The following is a 16,707-nucleotide window of genomic DNA, read 5'->3' as shown; positions in this document are numbered from 1 at the left end:
CTGCCCCACCTGCCAATTACCACAACATGGTCCCTCCACTTCCACTTCCTCCTCCCAGCCCCCTCCAGTTCCAAGGATGGGCAAAAACTGTTCTATTTTGCCCCCCTTACCTTGGAGGTCAGCTGGCCAGAGGTGTCCGGGCCTGGAGGTCTGTCCTTGCAGCTTCAGGCCCCCTCCCTTGCGCCCCCCCCCGATCCTGCGTCATATTTCTTTTGGGGGCTTGGCACTCTCCTGGGTTCCCTCCCTCTGGCTCCCCATCTTCTCACCCGCTGTTCCAGTGGGGCAAAAAGAGGGGCAGTTTTGTTTTTCCCCACTTTAACCATCTCCTGACAGATTCAGAGGCGGCAAAAGCCCATCCCTCTTTCCTCGTTGCGAAGTTACCCCAGTGCCACCCCTGGGCGAGAGGGCAGCTGTGGAAACCGAAGTGGTCAATAAATCAGCCATAAAGTTTCTGCAGTGGCTCTCTCCGTAGCTTTCTAGCCCTGCAATCGGTAGATCTCTCCTTCCACTTCATCACCCCCCACCGGTAACTGCCCTCCTTTCTTGAAACCCCTTCCCTCTCTCCCCCTCTAAAAACTTGGTGCAACCACAGCCAAAATTCCCTCTCCCTTCCTAGACCCAACTCACCAGCTGCCCCCATTTGCACCGTTCCCTTTCCCCCCTCCTGCACCATCCTTCTCCCAGCAAACATCTGCTTCCTGCACAAATCCATTCCGCTTATTTACCTCCATTTCTATTGACTGCGGGGGGGGGGGCAGTTCTTGCTCTGGTTTTCTGCCAGAAATTGCAAGTCTTCCCTTCGTTTCCCCTGATCGTTTTCAGAGCCCTCCTTCTCGCGGTTAGGTTTAGCATTTAATACAAATAATCCAGATTCTCAGCTGACAACATAGCATCATCATCTGCATGCAGGTTGCTAAATAAAACAAAACAAAATACCAAAGGATTCTCTCTCTCTCTCTCTCTCTCCCTCTCTCTCTCTCTCTCTCTCTCTCTCTCTCTCTGTCACACACACACACACACACACACACAGCTCTTTAATGCCAGCTCAAACATTTAACATTATTGGTTAATTCACGCTTTCTATATTTTGCATTCCGTGTCTCTGTCATCATCTGATGAGCCATAAATATTGACCAGGGCTGCCTATTGTGCCTATTGTCAATCAAGGCTCAGTTATTGTTAGTTAGGTTACAAACAGAATAACAAAGCTGGAAGGGATCAATTAGAGGTCTTCTAATCCACCCACTTGCTCAGGCAGGAAACCCTATACCATTTCAAACAAATGGCTGTCCAATTCTCTTCTTTAAGACATACAGTGATGGAGCACCCACAACTTCTGGAGGCAACTTCTGTTCCAATGATTAATTGTTCTGACAGTCAGGAAATTTCTCCTTAGTTCTAGGTTGGTTCTCTCCTTGATTAGTTTCCATCTGTTGCTTCTTGTCCTGCCCTCAGGTGCTTTGGAGAAGAGGCCAACCTCCCTTCCCCACCCCTCCACCTCTTCTTTGTGGCAGAGTAAGAAGGTCGAGGTTACTGCCTCAGCCATACCTGTGCCATGTACCGCCACAGACCCAGCACAGGAAATTCCAGTTACTTTTAAAAAGTTTCACAAGTGCAAGTAAAGCAGAATTTTATCAAATGCAGGTAGTCCTCAACTTACAACCTGTTGCTCAGTGACCTTCTGAAGTTTCAATAGATCTACCTGGGGATCCTTAATGATCTGGACTCAGTCTGGTGGTCACCTCCCCCTCCCTGCAATCACATGACCACATTTTGGGTGCTCAGCAACCGGGTTGCATTTACGGCTGTTTGCAAAGTCCCAGGCTCACACGACCACACTTGAGGATGGCTTTGCAAAACCCAGCATTTACTTCGGATTTTCAGCAAAAGTGCACCTGTGCCATTTGCTGATCAGTTGTCCCCCAAAAAAGACATACAATCGGTGTGGTCACAGGACTGAGCTTTTTATGATCATCATCACAGCTCCATCACAGTTGTAACTCGAGGACCTGTACAAGCCAGGTTGTCCAACGTAGCCGTTACTTTCCAAGACAACATCCTGCTGCCTAAAACCCCGAAACTCAGAAAATGCTGGAATGATATTTCATTTATGTCTTAGATGTTTGTACAGGTAGTCCCCAACTTAGGACCACAACTCAGCCAAAAGTTCTGTTGCTAAGCGAGACAAATGTTAAGTGAATTTTGTCCTGTTTGATTACCTTTCTTGCTACAGCAAGAATCAAAATTAAGGGAATCACTGCAGTCATTAAGTTAGTCAGGTGGGTTGTTAAGTGAATCTGGCTTCCCCATTGACTTTGCTTCTCAGGTTACAAAAGAGTGATCACGTGACCCCAGGACTCTGCAACTGTCATAAATCTGAGTCATTTGCCAAGCGTCTGAATTTTCATCATGTGACCCTGGGGATGCTGCAACGGTCGCAGGTCTGAAAAGCGGTCATAAGTCACTGCTTTGAATGCTGCTGTTACTTCGAACAGTCACTAAATGAACCGTTGTACGTCGAGGACTATCCGTGCTGAACCATTCATCAAAGTGCTCCAGGTGCTCCAGGCAGCGCAAGCCATGAGGTCGCCGTGCAGGTGTGGAAGTTTGTGGCTGGTAACGTAGCTGGAATCCAGAGATAGGAGAGGCAGAGGAAGGAACCAGAGAGGGCCCAGCTTCCTCATAGCCCCTCCTCTCCCCCCCTTCCTCTGGGGGAGCCCCTGAATCCAGCGCTCAGGAGGGAGACTTTGGGGCCCAAGGAGAAAGAGACCCCCCCCCTTCAAATAGGTATGTGTTGTGGGATGTCTCTTCTGTTTAATCTCTTTGAGAACTCCAGGTTGCATGCAGTGCGTGAGGCTGGGTCTTTCTTCCTTTCTGTCCTCCCGGGTCGTGACCTCCCCACCCACCCCCCACCCCCATTGTGGATGGGGAGTGGGCGGGAGGCTCTGCTCGCTCCTCTCCATCCTCAGAGAAAGCTGGAAAATCAACCACTGTTTGCCTGATGGATCCTCTTCCTTCCCGCTGCTGAGTTACGTTATATTGCCTGAAGATCACCACTCGCTGTTCGCACAAGTCCTCTGCCAAGGGGCACCAACAAAACGCCTGCAGCTGAACGCCAAGCACAGCAGAAAGAGGAGCATCCAGAAAGGAGTGGTGTCAAATCTCCCTCCGCCCCACCGCCCCGTTGCCCCCACATCTTGAGTTTGAAGGAGGACCAGATGTTCATCTAGGCCGCAGGGGTGTCAAACTCAATTTCATTGAGGGCCGCATCAGCATTGCGGTTGCCCTCAAGGGGCCGGGTGGGTATGGCCTGGGTGGGCGTGGCCTACTGGGTGGGCGTGGCTAGAGTGCGTATGGCCTACTGGGTGGACGTGGCCAGCTCTACATCGTTCGCATCAAGGGTGCCTATGGGGGCCTGGGCAGGAGCGGGACAGATCTGAGGGTCTCTGGCAGAAGGAGGGTCTCTGGGCCAGGGCCAAGGCAGTGGGGGCCGTTCCCTCACTGTTTCCAGGATGGCTTCACGGGCCACATGAAACCACTTCGCGGGCCGCATCCGGCCCCCGGGCCTTGTGTTTGACGTGTCTGATCTAGGGTCAAATTCAGTCCTGACCAGCTTCTTGGCTTCGGGTTTCTGGGGTCAGGGCAAGTAGCACAACTCTCTCCTTCATTTTCCCTCCAGGTAGAGGTTTTTGAAGTCTTTGCAGCCAGTCGAACAAGTTGTCTTCTGGGCGGCCACCTCAGTCAGGAGGTATCTTTTTAAAAATGAGCTGGATCAAAGCAAAAATTGAACGTCAAAGTGAAATGAAAATCGGACAAATGAGTCAGAGTGTAAGTTGAAGAAGGAGATGAAAGAGGATATCCCCTGGCTAATCAATCATTTAGAGACAGCTCGGTGAAAACCTCAACTCCAGGTGTAATGGCTTGGGGACAAGGCAGGTTTGGTGTCTGTCAGGCACTGGAAATAAACCTGCGCATGACTTCGTGCCCCTTCGTCCATCTGAAGCACTTCCTCTGGGGCCCAGGGCTTCACTGGGCCCGTGAACACCCCTAGAATTGCCCTAGGTCCAATCAGCCAGCCTCAAGGGATTATCAGGGCTGGTGATACTTAAGGTTAAACTACCAACCCTCTTGGCAGAACCCCAAAGATTAGTCGGTGGACTGATCTTTCTACGCAGATGTCCCCCCACCGCCAAAAAAAGACGGAAAGCAGGAGTGGTCAAAATGGGCTGCAAGGCACCCCCACAGCTGTCCAAAGGAGCAGCTCAGCCAGACTCTCTTCAGCCGTTCTGGCTGGACACAGCCACTGTGCTCAGGGCACCCTCAGCCGGCCTTGGTCCACCCTTAGCTAAACGTCCATTGATGGCCCCTGCTCAAACTGCTTGGGAAGCAGAGCTGAGGACCCTTTGGGGATGGGGGGGGAGAGGGCGTGGGACAAGCAGGGCTCCTTGAAGTGCTGCCAGACTCACTGGCTGCTTTGGCTGCACCAGGTCCAGGAAGGCTGGCTAAGAGGGTCACCAGGACCCCTGGGATGGAGCTGATCTCTAGCTCAGCGTTTCCCAACCTTAGGAACTTGAAGATGCGTGGACTTCAACTCCCAGAATTCCCCAGCCAGCTATGCTAGCTGGGGAATTCTGGGAGTTGAAGTCCACGCATCTTCAAGTTCCTAAGGTTGGGAAACACTGCTCTAGCTGAGCAGAGGCTGCCCAAACAGAGGGACTGCTGCCCCCTGCTGGGCTCCAAGCGCATGGCACAAAATCAGCAGATGGGTTCCTGGCATTGACCAGTAGCTCCGGAGGGTCCTTTAAGGCCTGCCCTTTGCCAGGCTCCTTGTGACTCTCCGGAGCGCCCCTCCAGCAATGATTCTGGCAGGAAACTCCCCCCCCCCCATGCAAGGTTTGAAAGTGGATAAATTGGTGCTGGGGAGGAGTCTTCATGCCAAGGCCAGGCAGGGTCTCCGGAGTGTATGCTTCCGTCTTGAGGGCACCCACCTCTGACGGGGACTCCTCCGCTGGATGGAGTGGCAGAGTGCCAGGCACTTTTCTCGGGCATTATTTAGGTTTATTAAGAAAAAGAGGGAGGGGCCGGTCAGAGACGTTGCTCAAAGCAAATGACAGCGAGTCTCTCTCTTCTTTTTTTTTTCTTTTTTCTTTTGGGAAAAGTGTATTTTTGAGGTTTGATGGCTAATAACACCACTTTTTTTGGAATAGTACCATGAAATTATATATCAATGGAAAGATAATTTAATCAGGAATGTAATGCAATAACTTATATGAAGGATTTGCTATTAGAATAGCAGTTATAAAGAAGAAAATTGAAACATAGAAAAAATAAGATATACAAAAATTATCACCGTAGAAAAAATGAGATATACAAAAATTATCACATGTCAGTTAATACTTAGTTGGGTAACCTTTAGCATGAATTACGGCCTTACAACGTCTTCCCATGGAGTGAACCAAGTCCTTTAGTTCTGCAGCTGTTATAATGTGGAACCAAGATTGAATTATTGCTTCTATTAACTGGGTTTTATTGCTGGGTCGCTTCTGACTAACAAGTTTCTTTAGTTGGCCAGGCCATTCCAGCAGTAGAATATGATTATCTTGAAACCACTTACAGCAGCAACATGACATAGAGCTGAATCCTGTTGAAATATAAATGCTTCATTGTCTTGGAAAAGATCATGTGCGGAAGGCTTCAGTTTGGGCTCAAGTATTTCGTTAATTTATTTTTGGCCATTTATATTCCCATTAATCACACAAATTCTGCCCACACCTTTTGATGTCATACAACCCCAGATCATAACACTGACTGGGTGTTTCATGGTACATGGTACATCTTCTCCAATTCTTCTCCTTATCTATTTTATGCCATTACTACCAAACAGGGAGATCTTGGTCTCATCACTCCAAATAATACATTGTTCCTCTGTCCAGGTAACACAGGTTTTAGCCCAGTTTAGTCTTTTCAACCTTTGTTTGAGAGATAAAAGTGGCTTTTTTTGTGGAATTCTAGATTTTAGGCCAAATTCCTGCAGTCTGCGCCGAACAGTCCTTGCACTCAACTTCACGTTGCATTGCATCATTTCATCTTGTATAAAGGTAAAGGTAAAGGTTCCCCCGCACATGTGTGCTAGTCGTTTCCGACTCTAGGGGCCGGTGCTCATCTCCGTTTCAAAGCCGAAGAGCCAGCGCTTGTCCGAGGACGTCTCTCTCTTCTTTAGTGGGGGCATCTGCACAGGCAGCCTCTTGCCCCCCCCACCACCACCACCTGCAAGAACAGGTCAGTCCTTCAAGGCGGGGAGGCAGCCAGGAAGAGGCCGCCCCTGAAATCCTGGGATTCTGCCCTGTTGATCAGGGCTCTAGAAACAGAATCCGAGAAGCCTGGCAGTTTTTCCTCCTTCCCCCCCCCCCCTGCCATTGGCCTAAAGAGAGCCTTTTACCGTAGTTCCCACCGATACCCCCTCCCTTCCTAGGCCTGGTCCATGTTTTGCCAGCTGTCCCCTCTTGCCTTCTCCAAGGTCATCTCCGTGGTTCTCTACCAAACATGAGCCAACTTGCACCTGGAGGGTGTTTTCACACTGGTTGCTACCCTCCTTATCCATGTGCAAACAGTCCTCTTGTCTTCACCTCAACCCAGATAATCCTACAAAAGGCCTCTTTGTCAGAAGGCAGATTACAGCCAAAGAGACAAATTTCATCAGGGAAGTGTTTACCCATGCAGCTCACAGTAGGGAAATTGAGGCAGGCCCCCCAACTGGTGACTGTGGCTGAGATGGGTTGGGGATCCTCTCTTGTGCCACCCACTACGTGGCAGAATTCTTGGCTGCAGTCTGTCTTCCTGGAAGACTTCCCCTAGCCAGCCAGCCTGTAACTCTGCGGGGAGAAAGCTCCATGTGGTTCTGGGAGGGACCTGATCACAGCACAGGAAAGGCACGACCTCCTCTGGGTTGCTGTGAGGTAAAACAGGGCGACTGTGTGACCACCTGTGCAGGCCAGGCTAGAGCCACCTGGAGAAGCCCAACATCGGGCCCAAGGGCTCCTGAGTCTTCCTTGAATGCTTCCCAGAAGATGGGGATGGAGGTCATCCAGCATCAACCTCTGGGGAGAGTCCCCGTCTGCCCAACCTTCAGGTGCAGGAGCTTGGCCAAGGATTCTGCCACATAGCAAAGCAGGTGGCACAGGAGAGGATCCCCAACCCGTCTCAGCCACAGTCACCCACAGCCTGCCACCTCATTGAGAGGGCCTCTGGCCACCTCACAAATTCCAGGAGGATCATCACTTGGGGGCTAGGGCTAAGAGGACTTAAAACAGGACAGTCCTTCCATCCTTGTTCAGCCAGGATTTCCTAATATGTGCCAGGACTAACTGTCCATCCATCCATCTATCCATCCATCCATCCATCCATCCATCATCTCCAAGTGAAGTTGATCTTGGAAATGGCACTGCCGTCTGCCTAGAACTGCAGCCTGGGCCAAGGTCTCCATTGGTGCCACCAGCTGGATCCACGGAGGGAAGCCAAAACCCAACTGCTCATTTCCACTCCCCGAAACCCCTGCCTAGGGCTCCACTAGGTCTTCCCCTACTGGTCACCCCCAAAATGTTTTCCCCTCTACTCTTTCTCCTCAGCAGCCTAACAAACATCGCCAAGAGTGGGTGAGCACCCAGACTGTTGTTGCTAACACCCCTACCCCGATTCTCTCAATTTGCCCCCACACCCTCCCTTTCCAATGGCGTGTGTCCCCTCCTCAGTCCTTGCTCTCTGACCTCGCCCCCAGCAAAGAGACTTCTCTCACTCCAGCAGTCCCCACTGCTGCCCCCTCTCGGCCAAGCGCCCCCCCAAGCTCTTTCCAAGGCTTTGGTGCTCCCTGGCTGGTCATGAGCCCCCTTATCAATAGGGTGGAGCAGTGGAGGATTTCAGGCCAGCCCCATCGAGGCCCCCACACTCAGCCCCACATTCCATCACCCCAGGTGTCTCAGCCCAACAGACTGAACTTTGCCCCTGGCCCCTGGGTTGGCAGTGCCCACTCAAATCCATGCCATGGGGGCTGCGGAGTGGGTTCCAGCCCCCAGGGCCTCCCTCCCTGCTTCTTCTCCAGACTGGCTGGAGTGGGTGTGGAAAGACCCCTTTTCTGACTGATTTGAGGCTTTTCTGCTGGAAAGAGGTATGAATCCAGGCCCTAAGCCACCACGGAGGGCAGATGGCTTGCAGAGACTGCTGTGGTTTTTACCCTTCTGAATGGCAGGGCTCCTTTCTTTATCCTTGTTCCTAGGGGGATGTGGCCCCTTATCTTGGGGGGGGGGGAGAGGGGCTGACTTGACAGGGCATCTGTGAGCAAAACTGATCACTGAGTTCAGACATGGCGGGGGGGTGGGTGGGAGTGTTTGCCCTTGGGCTGCGTGGAGTGTGTGTGTGTGTGTGTGTGTGTATGTCTCAACCTGCCCGGCACCGAGAACAGCATTAGCGCTTGGGGGGACCCTGGGCCTGTCAGCTGCAGAAACCTCCCCCCCAAGGGCAAGTGACGGGCTACCACAGACCCGGCAGAGGAAGCCTCCCCTGGAGACAGGGGGGCCCTTTTCTTTGATCGGTGTTTGTCACATGCCAAATGCCTTTCTCGGGCAGGGCGAAGGGTCTCGCTTCTCCAAACAACCCACCCTTCTGGGGCAGCCCATCCCCGGAGAAGCAGCAGAGGGGCCTGGCCGAGATCCTGTGGAAACCCCAGGCCATCTAGAGCCCCCTCCCCAATGTTCAGGCTGATGAGAAACTGCTGGGGCCCCACCTCCCCCAGCCTTCCTGAGGAGGACCCTCATAAGGGCCTGAGCTGAGCTGAGCAGTGGGCCTGAGGGAGCATATAGGCAAGGCCGGAGGTGAGGCATCAGTGGTGAGGCCGGGGGGGGGGGGCCCTGGCAAGCCTTGCGGGGGCTGGGGTGGCAAAGCTCAGCTAACCGGTATCCTCAAGACGGGCCAAAGAGCCCTGGTTGCCAACCTTTTCTGCTTTTCTTTCCAAATACATGTTTTATGCCTATCCTGATGGGCTCTGCTTTCGTCCCATTGGGCACCATCGGAGACTTTGCCTTTGCTCGTGGCCATTGGAGAGCCCGGTTCAGACAAGGCAAGTGGCCGAGGGGACCTCAGGATGCCACCCTTGTCTGGAGGTGGCAAAGGACCAAAGCAACAGGAATGCTGGGGAAATCCCTCTGCAGTGAATGCAGGTATGGGGGGAGGGGGGAGGAAGGGTGGAAGGGGGGAGGGTTGAGTGTGCCCATTGATGGCACCTGCTAACTTTCTCCACATTAGGATTTCTACGCAAGCAAACCAAGAATCCTTTCTCTGATGACCTCATCGTGTGTGTGCACGTGGTGTGTATGTGTGTGTGTTAGTGATATCTCTGTGGTGTTGCAACACCCCCTGGAGAAGCCCAAGGCATGGACCTCCCGAAGCAAATGGTTAATACTTCAAAGCAAAACAGGAATGTGTGACAGAAGCAACTGAGGGGGTAGCAAAGAAAGGCTGAAGGTAGGAGGGGGGGATTCTGAAAGGGGAAGGGGCAGGGAGGCTTCTTGGCCATTTTTCAGCCTGCCCTCCCCTCCGCCCGCTGCCCGCTGCCCCCTTGTCCGGGCCTTTCTGCCCCCAGAGCCACGCAGGCTGCCAGGTCGAGAAATTCTGAGGGAGACCCAGTTACCTTGGCCGAGGGCAACTTGCCAGCCTGGCCCTCCCTGAGAAGAAGGGGCATGTTCTGAGGGCACTTCTAAGGAAAGGCTGTGGGGAGAAAGGGGTCTCTTTCCCCTCCCCCAGCATTGAAGACGCCCAAGATCGCTCCCCCCCCCCACACACACACACACACATGCACCAGGCGGCTGGTCTGCGCTTACTCCCTGCACCTCGTGTGGCCTGCCTTTATCCCACCCACCCCCCACCCCGGCCTGGCAAGGCTGGCGAGTTTCTGCCTGGCGATGGTTTCCATGGGCAGCAGCTCCCGTTCCGCTCCTCCCCCAACACATACAAAGCCCTTCCCAGCCAGGGCTCACGGCAGCCGCTCCGCCGATCATGGTCCCGACGGCGTTTGCCCCCAAACTCAGCCAGGTCCTGATGACCCCAGAGCCCCACTACCTCCCTGGGTAAGAGTCTTCCCGAGTCCCCGGCTCCCCTGGCCCTTCTGCGGGTTTGGCTTTGGCCTCTCCAAGGGGGAAGAGCCTGGCTGGGGCTCCCGCAATGGGGAGGCCGGTCGGAAATGTCCCGCCAGGGCGTTGGAGGGCATCTCTTCCAGGCCACGCAAACTAGTCCCCCACCCCACCCCACCCCTCCGCCAGTTCTCTGGGCGCAGACCCTCCATAGCAACCCGAGGGCGAAGCTCAGCGTGCAAAAGGCCTGGGAGGGCAGATTCCTCGCGGGTGCACGAGTGGCGGAGGAGGAGGAGGAGGGCGCGAAAGCGGCGAGGAAGAAGGGCGCCTCTTTCCTTCGGTCCGTGGAATCCGCCGCGAAGGCGCTGGAAGGCGGCGGGGACCCCCCCCCACACACCTTCCGGCCGGAGCCAAGAGCCCGACTTCAGCGGGGCAGTGGCGGCGGCGGCGGGGCTCTGCCCTCCGGCTCTCGGCTGGCTTTCGGGCAAGTTCAACGGGGCCAGTGTGAGGCCGGCCGCTGAGCTTAGCGGGGATGGATGAGGAGGGGAGGGGGGGCGCAGAGCCGGGGAGCGCTGACGGGCAGGAAAGTTTGACGGCGGCTTTGGGCGGGGGGGGGGTCTCCTCTTCCGCTCCTGTCCTTGCAGCTACGGCGGCTACTGTCCCCGCTACAAATTCACCCTGGGGAAGACTTACGGGAAGCTCACGTCGCAGCTGCTGGCCGCCCCCGCCCGCTCTGGCCGGCTGCTCTTGCTGCCCAACTGCTCCCTCTGCGCCCCAAAAGAGAGACCGGGGCACGGCCGGGGGTCCCGGGGCAAAGGCTGCAGCGCGATCCCCGGCTATACGGGTAAGTGGCGCTGGGAGGTCGGGTCTCCCCCAGCTGAGAGGGTCAGGAGGGTCAGCTGAAGAATTGGTGGGGGGGGGGCTGACAAGACATTTCTGGGTCCCTTGCAGTTGGGGATGGTCGAGACTCAGCAAAGCCAAGGGGGGGAGGGAAAGGCTGGACTGGGAGTCCTAGTGGGGGGGTAGCTTAGACACAGCCTCCCCCCATCAATGTTGAGCACCTCAGATGGGGCCAGAACAGCCAGTGCCAGCAAGCCAGTCTTCCCTCTATCTCAGAGGGTAGGAAAAGGGCACCAGCCCACCAGCTGTGCCCCATGGTGGTGGCACTGCCCAGAGCAGAGAAGCCAGTTAACCAATTCCTAGCTGAGCGCAGTGCCTTTCCTTGGCCCCACTTTGCATCCTAGCAGCTCTCCTGTGTCTCCTGGCAGGATTCATCCCCAGGGCCCAGCACCACTTTGCCAAGACCTACGGAGAAATCTGCAGGCAGGCTTGGCTGGAGTTTATGCCCCAGCAGGAGCAGGGAGCCCATGGCCGAGGCCAAGCCAGGAAGGCGACTGAAGCCCCCCAGCTGGAAAGCAGAGTAAGTGGCAGGCAGGGCAGGTGCCAGCCAAGGGGTGGGGGGTTCCAGAGCATCTCCTGGAGAAGGACTGACTCCCCTCACTGAGGGGCTCTCCTCCAGCCCAAGCCGCAGGGGGAGAGGTCCGTGGTATGCCTGCCCGTTCCAGAGGGGGCTTGGGGTAGAGAGACAAAAAAGGGGCACAACCTGAGCTCTCCTCCCAAGGCTTGTGCAAATGAAGGCTTCCTCTGTCCTTCACACCCCAGCAGAGGGTCCCCAACTGGGTCATGGCTTGAGTAGGGGGACATGAGGGGGGGTGCTTTAGTCTCCCACTATGGGTCAAACCTCTCCCTCCCTCGCTCCCTCCCTCTCCTTCCTCCCTCCCTGATGCCTTTGTGTCTCTCTGCATCGGTGTCCCCCAGAACAACGATGAAAAACAGAGTAAAAGAGCACTTGAACCCTTCAAGGGACCTATGCTAGGAGCCGCCTCCAGTCTTGCAGTCAGGCAGTGCATGGGGCCACAGGTTGCTGCTCTTCTGGGGGCCCTTCCTGGGGCCCTCTGCCTCCTCTGCCAGATGCTGCTTCACTGAGAGGAGCTGGCAGGTGTCCAGAGGCCTCCAGGGACTCACGGCTGGCTCTGCTCTGCTCCTAGCCTCTCCCTGCCCTGCCCAAAGCTGGGACTACTGCTGCTGCCGCCGCCGCCGCTGCCACCCCGGTTTTCCGGCCCCCAGGAACGCCCCTTGCGCTGGAGAGAAGCTTTGTTTCAGGTCAGATTCCAGAGGACTCAGGAGCCCCAAGGGGAGGAGGGAGCAAGCGCGACCCAGAGAGCAAAGGGGTTTTCCTTCAGTCTCGCAGGAGGAGAGGCTGAAAGGACCCTTCCCACCAGCCCAGAAGAGGCCAACATCTGTGCCCTTAGCAGGGCTTTTTTTGTCATAGAACGCTCAGAACGGAGTTCCGGCACCTTTTTTTGGATGGAACCTTGTAGGGTAGGCAAGGCGGGTTGTATGACGTGTGTGTGTTCCGGCACCTTTTTCTTTTACAAAAAAAGCACTGGCCCTTAGGCTCCCCAGCCTCTTCCTCCCTGCCCTCCCTCTTGCGTGGCACCAGTTGCGGCTTTACTGCCCCCCTTCCTTGCTGCCACAGCCTACTGAGAGCCAGGGCCTGCGAGTGTCTTTGGGGGGGGGCGGGTTTCAGGGCCTTGTTTGTTAGGGCCAGGGGCACGGGGGGTGCCAGGGTGTGTGGCTCTGCAGGCAGAGCGTTCCAAGGCAGCCTGGGAGCCAAGGGGCTGGCAGAGAAGACCGAGTGGAGGGAGGGTGAATCCAGAGGCGCCAGTTAAGGGTATTTACTTAGAGGCAATTTGTGGAAACGTGCCAGCTTGCCTTCTGAGAAAGAGGCAATTACCGGGAACAAGTGTGGGTCCGGCGGTATGCATTTGGGGGTTCAAAAGCGAGAGGGAGTCTTCTGCCTAGCGGAACTGACACTCGATGCCGATAGCTTCAGAAACGCCTGGCTGGCGGGAACCAGCCCAAGCTGCTGCTGAGCCCAGGTTGCCCGCCTGCAGGAGGGCCAGGGCTGGGCTCCCTCGCAGGGGGGTGGGGCCTGCAGGTTTAAGCTCAACTTTGTCATGCAGGCTTCACCGGTTTCGTGCCTCGCCTCCAGTTCCTGATTGGAGCAAGCTACCCCATTCTTGCCCACCGGGCAATGATGGAGTTTGATGAGATGCTGCACAAAACGGGGCAAGGCTCTTCGCAGAGGGGGGATCCCCTCCCGCCCCTGGCCAAGACGTACCCCACAGACAGGGGCCTCCTGCCCCACTACAGAGGCTATGTGCCAGGTGAGTTCCTATCCCTCCCACTTGCCCCCCCATCCTTTGGATTGCACCTCCCCACCACACCCTGCACGGCCCCAGCATCTTTCAACCGGCTCTGGGGAAGTTGACCTCCTGCCAAAGAAGCAGCCTCAGCACCGGAGGTGGGATTTTGGTCTGCTGCACCTCTGATGCCAGAGATGGGAACTGGCAAGGGGTGGCAAGCATTCACAGTGGAATGAAGCGCTGCTGCTGTGCCACAACTGGCCAGGCAGAAACTCCAGGGCTTGGCTGGCTTGCTCCCACCCTCCGGGCCCCCTTCTGAGCGGTCTCTTCCACAGCCCCCTTGAGAGGCCCATAAAGAAGATTCCTGAAAAAAAAGGATCCAAATCCACTTTTGCACAGATTCCCACCAGCCCAGCTGCAAAGGGTGCCAGGGCTTCTCTGGGAGGATCCCTTGAACTGCAGGCAGTCCAGCTATGGGTTGGGGGCCCTGAGAACACACAGTTGATACACTCAGTTGGGACAACAGCCACTAATCCAGTTAAACCCTCTCACCAATGGGCTGGACAGCCCAGTGCCACAGCAGCCAGAAGTTGCCCACTCGGGAGGATGCAGGGTCTTCACCCTGGGCCTCCAGAAGGTGCCAGGGTCCACAAGTCCCTGCAGGCCCACTGAGGCTGACCAGCAAAACAGCATTCTCTGGAGGGCAAGGAGAGCCCTGTTTTTCAGCCCCTCCCCCCAGTTCTTTGTCTCAGAGGCCTTCGGACTGTCCAATTTTGACTGACTGTTCACAAAATGCTGCCAAGGGGATAGGGGTCATTTAACCCAGAGCTCCTAGACTGGGGGTGTCCAACTTTGGCAGCTTTAAGACTTGTGGTCTCCATGTTGGCTGGAGAATTCTGGGAGTTGAAGTCCGCAGGTTTTAAAGTGGCCAAGATTGGACACTCCTGCCCCAGACTAACTGGATTCAGAAGGACACAGCTGCAGCTCACAACACTTTTGACCCAATGAAACAAACTGAACTTCGGCACTCTGATATAGTAACTAGATAAGCCTCATGTGTGACTGATCATTGTGGCTTCCCTAGAAAACCCGTCTTGTGTGGACGCCCCATAGAAAACGAGGGCTTGTCTCCTGTGCCTAATTCTTTCTAGAATGCAACCCCACATTGGAGGCCATGAATTCTGTCCTGGGGGAGGGGTGTCCATGCCCCTTCCGCCTGTGCCAGGGAAGCAGACTTCGTTGTTTTCTTCCCCTTGGTAGGCACCTGGCAGCAGTGAAACAAAATGCACACACAAGGCCAGAGCTCTGCTTATGCACGCAGACCATTATCCTGGTTGTTCAGCAGAAGGGGCCCCTTCCGGTGGGCTGCAGGCATACAGAGGAGAGCGTTGTGGGCAGCAGGCCCTTAGAAAAGCCTCAGTGCCCCATTTTGGGCAGGAGAGGAAGCTGCATTCTGCCAGCAACACATGGCTGGAGTCTGGCCCCCTGGCATTTTCCATGGCATCTGCAAACAAGGGCTTTGTGCAGCTGGGTTGGTGGGCGTGAGGACCTCATTCTGCCTTCTGCACGGCTACTTCTGGGCACGTGACCAGCAGGACTGTCCCTGGCAGCCTTGCAGCTGATTTGCTCCTCATGGGCCCCTCCTTCCTGTGCCATCCCCCCCCCACACACAGGGTCTGCAACCCCTCAGCTGGTCAGATCTTAGACAAAGAGGTTGGGGCTCTTTCAGGAACCCCAATGGACCCAGCAGTTATAGAGCCCCTCACACTGCCCCCTCTTGCTCAGGCGTCTGTCCAAGCAGGGTCTTCTGGATATGCTGTACACTCCTCCAGGGGGAAGGGGGCTTTCCCCAACAGGTATTTCTGAGGGAGGAGACACAGAGGGGGAAATCCCCAGTCCCATATGCAGTCAGTGCCTCCCCCCCACCCTGTTCCCAAGGCAGGAGCCACGTTTGTGCCCACTTGCAGCTCAGACCAGGGAAGTGCACCTCAGTGTGCTGTCAATCACATTCCCACAATTATGTCTTATCTGCCAGCCTCCTTCGGCTTCCCCTTCAGAGGTCCCGTGCCTCTTTCAGAGCTTGCAGACCCCCAGGCATTGATGGCATTAGCTGTGGCTGCGGATTTGCCGACAATGGTCACTTCTTCCCTCCTTTCTCTCTCAGGTTACAAGTTCCAGTTTGGCCACACCTACGGCCATCTCACCCATGACGCCCTGGGCCAAACCACCCTTGAGAAGCAGGTGCTGGATGTCACGCAGTAGGGGAATCCGTGGCTCCCTCCCCAGCACCCCTCCAAGGCCCACCTCACCCTCCTGGGTGGGCCGTGTCCACGTAAGGCAGGCCCTGGGGTGCCACTGCCAGAGGCTCTCCAGACAGACCAGGCAGCTGGCGGGTGCGGTGGTGGTGGGAGCCTGTTCTACTTCAGTGGAGGCCAGCCGTACCCTCTCACCACATGGGCTGCAACGGCCTTCTCCCTTCGGGTGGCATCTGGATCCCCCTCTGACCTTCTGTGGCACAAAGGGCCTTTCGCCAGCCTGATACAGGCCCTGGCAAAAACCCTCCTCACAATGTTAACCCACGCTTTGGTGATCGCAATCCATTGTAGGCGGGGCTGTCCTTGATGCTAACTTGACCCCATTGTGGTTGCTGCATTGGGGTGCTGTGGGAGGGGATGTGTCCAAGGCCATGGGTCTACCCTGGCAGCATGGCCCTCCCTCCTTCTAACCTCCTGGGGACAGCCATGGAGCACAGAGCGCTTGTTGGGAGGACACGATTCAACGGCAATTCAAACCATGGCTTCTCAGACGCTTAAGCCAGAATGGTGGCACAAGAAACAAGCCAACTCCACGGCAAACTCCATCATCGCAACCTGTGGGGTTCACTCAGACATTTTTGGTGGCAGCTGAGAGCACACCATCTGAGTGCCCAGGATCAGAGGCCCCTCCCTCCAGGCCCCCAGCCAGTTCTCTGCCAGCTGATCCCTGGCACCTTTGCCATACCTGCAGCTCTGCCCATGGAAAAGGCAGCTTTACGACTTGTGGACTTCAACTCCCAGAATTCCTCAGCCAGCCAGGGTGGTGGGTACCAAGGGGAAAAAAGGGGGGGCTGCTCTTTATCTGGACTTGGGGGTGAAGGGTATAAATAAGGCCATTTTTCTTGGAAATAAGCGACATCCAGTTGGCAGGTTCACACAAGCCTAACCTGGTCAGATAAAACACCAGGCCTGCCAACCCTAGTGGGTTTTATGCCCAAGCAGCCTGCTGGGTTAGAAACATTTGATTCCAAGGGCTTGAAAAAGGAGTTCAGTTGCCAAGGTGGACCCATTGGCACACTCATTGGGCAGAGATTCTGTCCTGCTTGCAGCAGCGTGAAGGCCCCC

General features: G+C 55.5%; 2 protein-coding genes across 3 annotated transcripts in view; one reads left to right on the top strand and one right to left on the bottom strand.

The window, feature by feature from the left end:
* Window positions 1-3,650: 3,650 nt before the first annotated feature.
* The window catches only part of RUSC2 (RUN and SH3 domain containing 2), a 51,590-nt gene continuing 38,533 nt past the window's right edge, over window positions 3,651-16,707 (bottom strand). For both annotated transcript variants that reach the window (XM_081320239.1, XM_081320240.1), the window contains exon 13: window positions 3,651-3,767. In XM_081320239.1, coding sequence (XP_081176365.1) covers window positions 3,665-3,767 — 103 coding nt within the window. In that variant the 3' untranslated portion in view covers window positions 3,651-3,664. The remainder of the gene's footprint in view (window positions 3,768-16,707) is intronic.
* On the top strand, window positions 10,043-16,352 carry CIMIP2B (ciliary microtubule inner protein 2B). The gene is made up of 6 exons (XM_081321900.1): window positions 10,043-10,115; window positions 10,763-10,962; window positions 11,387-11,538; window positions 12,167-12,281; window positions 13,145-13,348; window positions 15,492-16,352. Exons 1-6 carry the CDS (start codon window positions 10,045-10,047, stop codon window positions 15,587-15,589), a joined length of 840 nt encoding a protein of 279 aa, XP_081178026.1. The 5' UTR covers window positions 10,043-10,044; the 3' UTR covers window positions 15,590-16,352.

This window comes from Vipera berus, assembly GCF_964194415.1.
Source record: "Vipera berus genome assembly, chromosome: 2".
Taxonomy (NCBI): domain Eukaryota; kingdom Metazoa; phylum Chordata; class Lepidosauria; order Squamata; family Viperidae; genus Vipera; species Vipera berus.
The sequence above is the reverse complement of the archived record's forward strand: the minus strand, read 5'-3'. Positions and strand labels throughout refer to the sequence as shown.

Coding starts and splice junctions, on each gene's coding strand:
- CIMIP2B (XM_081321900.1), top strand. CDS start 10,045: ATGGTCCCGACGGCGTTTGCCCCCAAACTCAGCCAGGTCCTGATGACC. Junction 10,116..10,762: donor GAGCCCCACTACCTCCCTGG/GTAAGAGTCTTC, acceptor CTGTCCTTGCAG/CTACGGCGGCTACTGTCCCC. Junction 13,349..15,491: donor CTACAGAGGCTATGTGCCAG/GTGAGTTCCTAT, acceptor TTTCTCTCTCAG/GTTACAAGTTCCAGTTTGGC.